Source organism: Coptis chinensis, chromosome 2 (genome assembly GCF_015680905.1).
Source record: "Coptis chinensis isolate HL-2020 chromosome 2, ASM1568090v1, whole genome shotgun sequence".
Lineage (NCBI taxonomy): Eukaryota > Viridiplantae > Streptophyta > Magnoliopsida > Ranunculales > Ranunculaceae > Coptis > Coptis chinensis.
In genome coordinates this window covers 69,463,891-69,474,627 of record NC_141457.1, presented here as the reverse complement: position 1 = coordinate 69,474,627, position 10,737 = coordinate 69,463,891, and the positions used below count along the sequence as shown (strand labels likewise).

Here is a 10,737-nt window from a genome sequence, read left to right as displayed (position 1 = left end):
CAAATGAACAACAAACTTAGAAGCCACAAACTTAGAGAAGATAGATGGTATACCAGACATATGTGTACTAGCACCAAAATCAATAACCCAAGCAGGAGATGGTGATGCTACACATGCATAATTACCTGAAGCAGCCAAAGTTGCCATAGAAGAACTACCAGGAGCGAAGTGATTGAGCTTGTGCAAAATCTGACTGAGCACATCATCCTGAGTAGAAGCAGATTGATGATTATTAGAACTCGGCTCTTTAGAAGCTTGATGAACAGAAGGAGGATAACCATTCTTCTTGTAACAAAATGACTCAGTATGACCAATATTTCCACAATAATCACAAAGCCAATCTGGACGAGGTCTACGTCCTCCTCATCCACCACGTGTACCACCACAAGGAGCACTACTACAACCACCACGACCTCAACCACCTCTAACAGAGCCACCACGACCATTAGAAACAAAAGCAGTAGATGCATCTTTGGCAACAAAAGGTGTATAAGCAATAGACGCTCGCTGGAGGCGAGAATAAGCATTAGCGGCACTAGGAAAAGACTCATTAGCTAAAATCTTATCTTTAAACATAACATAATCAGAATTTAAGCTGAATAGAAATAATGCACACTGAAAATCCTCCCTCTGTTTGCATTGAGTCTCAACATCAGGAGTTATAGGTTGATAAATCAATAACTCTTCCCAAAGGATGCGAAGAAGATCATAGTGCTCATTCAATGGTTTGTCACCCTGCTTAGTAGAAAACATCGTTTCAAAAATCTGATAAATCCGAGAAACATTAGAAGTCTGAGAATACATCTCCTCAATGGCATTCCATATCTTCTTTGCAGTATCAAGAAACTGAACGGTGGAAGCAACAGAAGGTTCCATACTATGCCATAACCAGGTCAAGTTTCAGCACTAGGAGAATTTTCATAAGGTGGATCATCAATCAAATACTTCTATTTCATCTTAGCACAAAGAAAAACCCTAACAACTTGTGACCATGCTAAATAATTTTTACCGTCCAACTTAATAGACGCAATTTGTTTACCAATATCATCATGAAAATATCGAGGAAATTGGTTAAAGTTGGAACTCTGACCACCAATAATAACAGATGAATATTTACTAGTATCAGACATATCATCCATAATTTAACAATACCGAGATAAACCAATAACAATCAACAAAAATATCCAATAAATAGAGATTGAGATTTAGTCCAGAAAAATCACAATCCACCATAAATATGAGAAGACGAAATTGACTCCCAACAACAATAAAACAAAATAACTCCAATACTCAAGCTAAACCTTCACACAAAGACTGATCGATCACTGAAACCCTAGAATAGGGTTACAAAAAAAAACAAAATTTAGAGTTTCCCTAAACTCTAATCAAACCAGCAAACTTGTAGATTCATAAAAGATGAAAAGAAGAAGGAAAGGAAATGATCGGTTTTTAATTCGACGCTTTTATACCTGTCAGCATGAGCTGTAAATATTAGTATATAAGATGATTTAGTTTCCTTTCTCATAAGATTATATTTAGTTTCCTTCTTTGTAAGATTATTTCCTCCTGTATAGGATTGTAATCCCTCTATATATTGCCTCCATCTTGGAGAAGAATGAAAGATCGTATATGTAACCATCGTACTCATATTCTAACATGGTATCAATAAACCAATCGAATCAATAAACCAGTCGAATCAACCACCATCCACCACCAGCCGAATCATATAACTTTCTTTTTCGAATCAACCGAATCAACCACCATAACTCATGGCCGAATCAACTGGAAGTACCCCGAACTCGCAGATTATTATCCACCAAGACAATTCTGCTTTTCCCACTGGTATCACTTTGGATGAAACCAATTATTCATTATGGTCGCAACTCATGGAGATACGTATTGGCGCTCGCAACAAGGCTGGATATTTCACTGGTGAAGCAAGAAGACCTGACCTCGGAGACCCCAAACTTGGAACATGGATTACAGAGAATCACAAAGTCAAAAGTTGGCTTATTGATTCAATGAGTCCATCCCTGATGCAGAGATTTATCTGCCTCCCCATAGCCACGGATATATGGGAGGCTGTATTGAACACCTTCTATGATAGATCGGACGAAACCTGTACCTTTGAATTGAATCAGAGATCTTTTTCTACCAAGCAAAATAGTCGACCATTATCCACATACTATAATGAACTGGTTGCTATTTTTCAGGAAATCGATCACATGACTATCTCTCAGGAAGGAACAATTGCAGGGGTGGTCCAGTTGCATTCTGCGATGGCTAGGCTTCGAGTTCATATTTTTCTAAGTGGGCTCAACTCCAAATTTGCTCAGGCTCGTGGAGAAATCTTACGAATCGATCCAAAACTCGATTTGGAACATACGTATGCATATGTCCGAAGAGAATTTCAGCAGAGACAAACAATGGGTGGCTCTCCTCTAATCTCTGAGAACTCGGCTATGTTGGCTAACCAAACTCGATTTGGACCTTCATCTAAAAACTGAAACACTCAATCAACTGGAAAGTATGGCAGCCTAGTCTGTGCTCACTGTGGGGAAACAAGTCATTCGAAATAGCGATGTTATGAACTCATTGGCTACCCTGAGTGGTGGGACTTCACAAAGAAACCGAGAAAGAAGATTGTAGGGAAAGCTATGGTGATATCTAGCAAGGAAGACAAATCGCAGCCTACAGCAAATGTTGCCCACCCAGGTATTGTTGGTAATGCATCCGTATTTTCTACAACTTCTAAGAATAGTACTTGGATTGTTGATACAGGTGCATCTGATCATATAACAAGAGACTTAGGTCAGTTACAATCCATTCTCCCCTCTTCCCAATTTGTTATCTCTACAGCTAATGGTAGTACCTCTCCCATTACTTGAGAGGGCTCTGTCATCTTATCTAATACTCTTACATTAGAGAGTGTCCTTGTTGTTCCATCCCTTGAATATAATCTGTTGTCTGTTAGTCAAATTACCTCTACTCTTGCTTGCACTGTAACTTTTTGGCCGTTCTTTTGTGTTTTTCAGGACATTATAACTCGGAATATTCTTGGTTATGGTGTTAGACGGGGTAAACTCTACTACTTGGAGTTGACAGAAAATGGGGAACCGAAATTCAGTCAGGCTAACCAAACTAGTAGCACAGATAAAGCTCGAGCCACTATATGGTTATGGCACCGGAGACTAAGACATCTTTCTTTTGGGTATCTTAGAAAATTACAACCATATCTTTTTTCCGTTTAAAATGATTTAGTCTTTTATTGTGACATTTGTGAACTGGCTAAGAACCATCGTATTTCTTATTTACCAAGTTTGAATAAAAGTTCAGAACCTTTTATGGTCATTCACTCTGATGTTTGGGGTCCTGCAAAAATCCCTTCTATCTCTAAATCTCGTTACTTTGTTACATTTATTGATGAGTGCACTAGAATGACTTGGGTGTCTTTGCTTATAACAAAGAGTGATGTATGTACAACATTTCAAGAATTTCATAAAATGGTAGACACTCAGTACCAAAAGAAGATTCGGGTTTTGCAATCCGACAATGGTACTGAGTATGTAGCTATCATCAAACTTCGACAAGTTTCTCCACCACCATGGGATTAGATCATTAGACCTCTTGCACTTATACTCCGTAGCAAAATGGATTGGCGAAATGGAAGAATAGACAAATAATGGAAATTGTTCGTGCCTCTCTCTTTGGCATGAACATGCCTCGGTTATATTGGGGAGAGGCTGTGAAATCTACTGCTTACCTCATTAGTCGAACACCTTCCCGAGTGATAGACTTTCAAACCCCCCAACAAAAGATGCACTCCTTACTTTCAATTCCTCACCTCCCAAACCTTGAACCTAGAGTCTTTGGTTGTACTATATATGTTCATATCCCTAAAGCTTTGCGAAATAAACTTGATCCATATCATGTGCTAAACGGTGCGTCTTTGTTGGCTATTCTGAGTTTCAGAAAGGATATAGGTGTTATGACCCTCAAACCCGAAAATTACATGTGACCTTAGATGTTTCTTTTCGGGAATTAGAACCTTATTACTCCAGGGGAGTCTCTGAACCTTCTCCTCAAGGGGAGAGCTACAGTGATGAGAATGTGCTACAAGAAGGTGGCGGAGGAGATGAGTTTATAGAGTTAGAAGAAGTGAATGAACTAGTTGGGGCGATAAATCAACAGAATGAGAGTGAGTTGTTACCCATGTCTGCACCATTAACTGAAGAATCGACCCAGAATGTTCTTCCTCAGGTAATCTCGACCCAGAATATTATTCCTCAGGTAATTTCGAATCCCATGTCTAATGAGTCTAATGAGTTGTTTGATGTATCTGATGAGTTGAATGAAACACATAATCCCATGTCTGATGTGTTTGATGTGTCTGAGGTTCCTAAATATTCACAAAGATCAAATAAGGGAGTCCCAAAGAAACAATATGAACCTGATCCTAAAGCAAAGATAAAATACCCAATTAGCAATCATGTATCTTTCCATAGGTTGTCAGAATCGTATGCACTTGCTATTAATCAATTATCTACTGTATCTATTCCTAGTAGTGTGCAGGATGCATTGACAGATCCGAAATGGACAAAGGCGATGAACGAAGAAATAGAGGCACAACGAAGTAATGGTACTTGGGAACTTGTTAATCTACCCATTGGAAAGAAGACAATTGGGTGTAGATGGGTGTTCACTGTGAAGCTCAAAGCAGATGGAAGTATTGATAGATATAAAGCACGGTTTGTTGCAAAGGGATATACGCAAAGGTATTGAGTAGATTATCAAGAGACTTTTGCACCTGTAGCAAAGATTAATACAATTCGGATTCTCATATCAATAACAGCAAATCAAGATTGGCCGCTAAAACAATTTGATGTTAAAAATGTTTTCCTCAATGGAGATTTGGAGGAAGAGGTCTACATGGAGTTGCCCCCCGGCATTGAATGTAGTTCTTCGTATAAATGAGAAGTTTGTAAACTAAAAAAGTCACTGTACATGTTGAAATAGTCACCTAGAGCTTGGTTTGCGAGGTTCTCTTCTACAATGAAAGCATTTGGTTATAAGCAAAGTAATTCAGATCATACCTTGTTTATAAAATGCAAAGAAGGGAATGTAACAGCTCTAATCGTGTATGCTGATGATATGGTCCTGACAAGAGATGACCCATGTGAAATGAAAGCATTACAGGAGTATTTGGCTACTAAATTCGAAATGAAGGATCTGGGGCAGCTTAACTATTTCTTAGGGATTGAGGTTGCAAGATCTAAACATGGGGTTTCTCTTTCACAACGTAAATATGTGATAGATCTTTTAACCGAAACTAGAATGCTTGCTTGTAAACCAGCAGAAATGCCCATAGAAATGAATCATCAGCTAGGACTTTTTCCAGATCAAGCTCCAACAGACAAGGGTTGTTATCAGCGGTTAGTTGGGAGATTAATATATCTGTCACACACGAGGCTGGATATAGCTTATGCAGTGAGTGTCGTCAGTCAGTTTATGCATGCACCAAGTGAACTGCATATGAATGCGGTATATCGTATCTTGAGATACTTGAAGAATGCTCGGGGCAAAGGGTTGTTGTTCTCAAAAAATGGTACCTCGAACATTGAAGGATACACGGACTCTGATTGGGCAGGTGATCCAACAACTAGAAGGTCCACATCTGGTTATTTCACTTTCGTGGAAGGCAATATTGTCACTTGGAGAAGCAAGAAGTAGAAAGTTGTGGCGAGATCAAGTGCAGAAGCCAAATTCAGAGGTATGGCTCAGGGTGTATGCGAATTGTTATGGATTAGGAGTGTCCTAAAAGATTTAGGTATTGCATATGAAAAACCTATGAATCTTCATTGTGATAATAAGGTAGCCATTGAGATTGCCCAGAATCCTGTACAACATGACCGCACCAAACATGTTGAAGTTGATCATCATTTCATCAGGGAACCTCAATCAAAAGGTTATACAATTTTCATTTGTCAAATCAGAGAACCAGTTAGCTGATGTGCTTACGAAAGCAGTTTCAGGAAAGGTGTTCCATGGTATAATCGACAAGTTGGGCATGATAGACATCTATGCCTCAACTTGAGGGGGAGTGTGAACATGAGCTGTAAATATTAGTATATAGGATGATTTAGTTTCCTTCTTTGTAAGATTCTTTCCTCCTGTATAGAATTGTAATCCCTCTATATATTGCCTCCATCTTGGAGAAGAATAAAAGATCGTATATGTAACCATCGTACTCATATTCTAACAATACCAAATGAAATTTTATTATAGCTAATCAAGAAGAAAGTTGAGAGAGAAAAGAGGACGGCTTAGTTAGGTTTCAGTCCCTCCTCACACTTTTCTTATATAGGAAAATAGTATGTTTACAATATAGAAAGCCCAAAAAAATCCAGTTCGTCGGGATTAAGGGGCCCTTTAATCCCCACGAACCGGGGGAAACTCCGCCAGCTTCCACTGGCTCCGTGCCCCTTCTGTGACTGCTTACAAGAACTCTTACAGCGAGAATATCAGGTACTTCATTTGAGTCACAATTGTGTTGATCAATGGCAAACCAATTAATGTGTTTTTGAGTGACAGAAACGCACAACACTTTTTTGTCCTTACACAATTCAGTAGAGGATGTTTGTGCTGATAGAATCATGCTGCTCGCCATGTTTGTTCCTTTTGTTGCTAGCTATTATATTTTCTTAGAGGTTTGTACAGTTTCAAGCCAAAGGCCAAAAAAAAAAAACACTTACGGGTTCACGATGTTATCTTAGGACGGTTCACGAGAAATTTTTAGTGAAGCCCTGACCATTCGTTATATGCGGTATCGTGGGCTTTTATTTTTTCATTTTCATTTGCCGGGCTGGTTCACAATGTTGCAAATTTTTTCCTTGTGGATGTCGCAATGGAGACTTGAGGTTTACTTTTGACGACGTTCATAAAACTCTCTCATCTTTATGAATTGACATAAAAACTTTTGTAAATCCAAGAACAACAAGGCAGGATAGTTAGTATAAAACAGAGTAAATCCAGGGAATAGATTTTGTAGATTGTTGAAAACTAAAAAAAAAGAGTTAAGGTCCGTGTGGGAATTGAAAGAGTTTTAATCGTAGTTAACAACAAACTTCTATCACAACAGAATTGAAAGAGTTTTAATCATAGTTAACAACAAACTTCTATCACAACACATAGTATAAGAACACCTCAACAAGTGCATACTTCTCTTCTCCTGGTCACATTGAACACTCACATTTTAGAAAGAAAATTAATGTACATAAATCTTCTTCGACTTCAGCCTACGTTGAAATGAAAATGCATTCAGTTTGTTTTTTCTGTTTTTGCGTTTTATACTCTCGTTCATGCACTTATATGTGGTATGTGGTAGAACACACATGATCGATTTCAACATTGTTGGTGTGCTATATTTCGAGTTTTTGTTTCTATAGATTATTTTTCTTCTTCTGACTTCTGAGGTAGTTCACTGTGCACGTACTAGTGCATGTGCTGCTAGTTATTTTGTTCGTACAGTGATCTCTTTATTTATTTGTGATCGACTTTCTAATTCAAGGAAGCACTCTTCAATATCTAGTTGTTGTCCCTTGCATTTTTTTTTTGGCGCAATGACCACATCTCATGTGGTTATATTGTTCTTTGCTCTATCTTTCATTCCTATATATACATACAGTCTTTTGAGTTCATTTCATAATGGATCCTGAAAAAAATTGATATTTCAAGTAGATAGGTTCTATGATTACAATTTTCCATAGTAGACCAAGAAGAAAAACACATGAATTGAATGTTGGCCTGGGGCTCTTTATAAATAATATCGCTCACAAACAACAATACCAAGTCTATTTGCAGCATCATTGACGCGTACTAGAAATATCAAATTGTCATACTATCAGTATTCTAACTTGTTAAGATCTTCCAGTGTTTATCGGTAGTGTGCTTTTTTTGTTTGTCATCCACTTAGTATATCTGTATATGTATGTGCCCTTTAATTTTGTTCTTCTGTTTATTACTTGCATTCCGTACCTAGCTGCTGAGAAGTTGAACCTTACTCTTTGTATTTGTGACATGTAGTTGAGCATTGCTACTGAAACCATGAAACAGTTAATTTTGAGTTTCCTATAGAAAGTTTTTATAATATAAAAGTGATGAGATTAGTTGTGCGCAGGTTTATTTTGCTTTGAAGAAGGATTGCTAACAGTAAGTTTTCCTAACTAGGTGTTTTTGAGAACATTTGCTGCCTAAAGAGTTTTAAGGTATGGGAGGAAAACCATCGAAAAGGCAAAGCAATTGCCATTATCAATCACCTCATGTAGTCAGGCCATCTTTGCCTGCTCCTTCACGCCACTCGCCTTATAATGGAAGCAATGTACAACAACCGGAAACTAGAAGCAGAACAAGCTCAAACAGCACTCGATATTCAAAGATTGATGGCAACTATACTTCTTTAGAACAGGTGACAAAGGCCCTTGCTCAAGCTGGTCTGGAATCTTCCAATCTCATTGTTGGAATAGATTTTACAAAGAGCAATGAGTGGACAGGTGCACGGTCTTTCAACCGTAAGTGCTTACATGACATTGGGAATTCTTTAAATCTGTATGAACAAGCAATATCCATTATTGGAAGATCTCTTTCAGCTTTTGATGAGGATAATCTAATACCATGTTATGGATTTGGAGATGCATCAACACATGATAAGCATGTATTTAGCTTTTACCCAAATGATAAACCATGCAATGGCTTTGAGGAGGCGCTGATGCGGTATAGAGAAATAGTTCCCCAACTACGGTTAGCTGGACCAACATCCTTCGCCCCTGTAATTGAAATGGCTATAGGAATTGTCGAGAAAAGTGGTGGCCAGTATCATGTTCTTCTCATCATTGCAGATGGTCAGGTCAGTATTTGGTGTGTTTCATACTTTAAGTTTATGGAACAATTGAGCTTATTTAATTTAGCGATTTTGAAATTGAAATATTAAATGCACAAGAATGTTTTTGACTGTAGATTAGCATCATCTAGATTGAGTCCATATTCATTTTGATATCATCTCTTGTAAGCACAACATTATTTCCGATTGAATGTGAATCTGATTAGTTTGTATTTCATGTGATGAAGGTGACACGAAGCGTTGACACAGAAAATGGTAGATTAAGTCCGCAAGAGCAGGACACAATCAGTGCTATTGTTAAAGCAAGGTGTGTTCATTATTAGGTTTAGCCGTTTAGGACTAGGTTGTCTATTATCATGTTATTTTTCTAACTCCCTCCATATTGTAGTGATTATCCACTATCAATTGTTTTGGTTGGTGTTGGCGATGGACCATGGGGCATGATGCGGCTGTTTGACGATAACATTCCTGCTCGAGCATTTGATAATTTTCAGGTATATGTGACTGCCAATACTTTTTCCGCCTTGATACTTTTGACCCTTCTAAGTTTCTTATACGTTAATTTTTTTGCCTTCTTATTGTCTCTGTATTTTGCAGTTTGTCAATTTTACGGATATCATGTTACACGATACTCCTATGTTCAGGAAGGAGACAGAATTTGCTTTGGCCGCGCTGATGGAAATACCTCAACAGTACAAGGCTACTCTAGAGCTCCAGCTTTTGGGCCGCCGAAGAGGGACGTCTGGGAGGACTGCTCTCCCTCCCCCAGTAAAAAATTTCAATAGTGCAAATTTTACTTCGAGCTTCTCACAATCAAACAGTTTCAAACAAACTTCTGCTTGCAATCAATGTGCTTCGGCACCTCCAGAGAATCTTTCAAATGAGAAGGAGGTGTGCGTGTTTGTGTGTTCTTCGTTTCTTTTCCTTTACTTTTTAAACAAACCAAAAGACTCAAGTAAGAGACAGCATATAAATCATACAGATTGGCTCTGACTTATTCAAAAACCATATGGAGAACCATAGGTGCTGCTTGGCTCAGACTTGCCTAATTCAGCCATAACATCTGCATGGTGAATATACTTTGTGTTCTTCTGTCTTTGTATGTTCAAGTGTACCTATATGGTTACTGCATAAGAAGTCGATAGTCAAAAGATTAGAGCCATGAACATTTGATGGTTCTATTTACACCAAAAGTTTAGATTAGATTGTAAGTTTGAATATGATATGATCATATTAGGCTTCTGATGCCAATGCCACTTGTTTTTACCAGGCTTGTCCAGTATGCTTATCGAGCACAAAAGATCTTGTATTCGGATGTGGACATCAGGTAGGAATCCATAAAGTTTCATGTTTCGTAATTGTACACCATTCTCAGTCTAATATTCTATCAAACTCTTTTTGCAGACATGTTACGATTGTGGTAAAGAATTATCGCTCTGCCCAATTTGTCGAACCCTTATTGGCACAAGGATAAGGCTGTATGAGTAACTCCTTGAAGCTCAGTTGATGATTATCATGGTTCGTCTTACAGCTAGACATATAGTAGCTTTTCTTTCATATTGTGCCTTTTCATGCTGTCTCCGGTTATTGTAAGCTGAATTGGTAACTGGCTCATTTGCTATAGATTATAGATTCTTTACTCCTGTAAACATATTTTGGCAGATTTATGTCGAATTATTTATGCAAAGAAAAAGCCCCATGTGTGCCTGAGTGTTGCTAGTTCAGTGGATGGTTTTCATTATCATTATTTATCTTAGTTAAGTTCTTTCTCTACTCTTGCGTCTCATACATTTCGAATTATGGGTCTTTTGTCAATTTAACAGTTCTTTCATTAATTTGGC

The 10,737-nt window shown here is 38.0% G+C and overlaps 2 protein-coding genes across 2 annotated transcripts; both read left to right on the top strand.

Moving 5' to 3' along the window:
- The first annotated feature begins 1,769 nt into the window (after window positions 1-1,769).
- LOC147517451 (uncharacterized) lies at window positions 1,770-2,507 on the top strand. Its single transcript, XM_086593596.1, has one exon. It carries the CDS (start codon window positions 1,770-1,772, stop codon window positions 2,505-2,507), a length of 738 nt encoding a protein of 245 aa, XP_086449722.1.
- Window positions 2,508-8,266: 5,759 nt separating this feature from the next.
- LOC147517450 (E3 ubiquitin-protein ligase RGLG2-like) lies at window positions 8,267-10,731 on the top strand. The gene is made up of 6 exons (XM_086593594.1): window positions 8,267-8,902; window positions 9,124-9,203; window positions 9,285-9,390; window positions 9,494-9,787; window positions 10,167-10,223; window positions 10,301-10,731. The coding sequence occupies exons 1-6, from the start codon at window positions 8,267-8,269 to the stop codon at window positions 10,382-10,384; spliced, it is 1,257 nt and encodes a 418-aa protein (XP_086449720.1). The 3' UTR covers window positions 10,385-10,731.
- The last annotated feature ends 6 nt before the right edge of the window (window positions 10,732-10,737 follow it).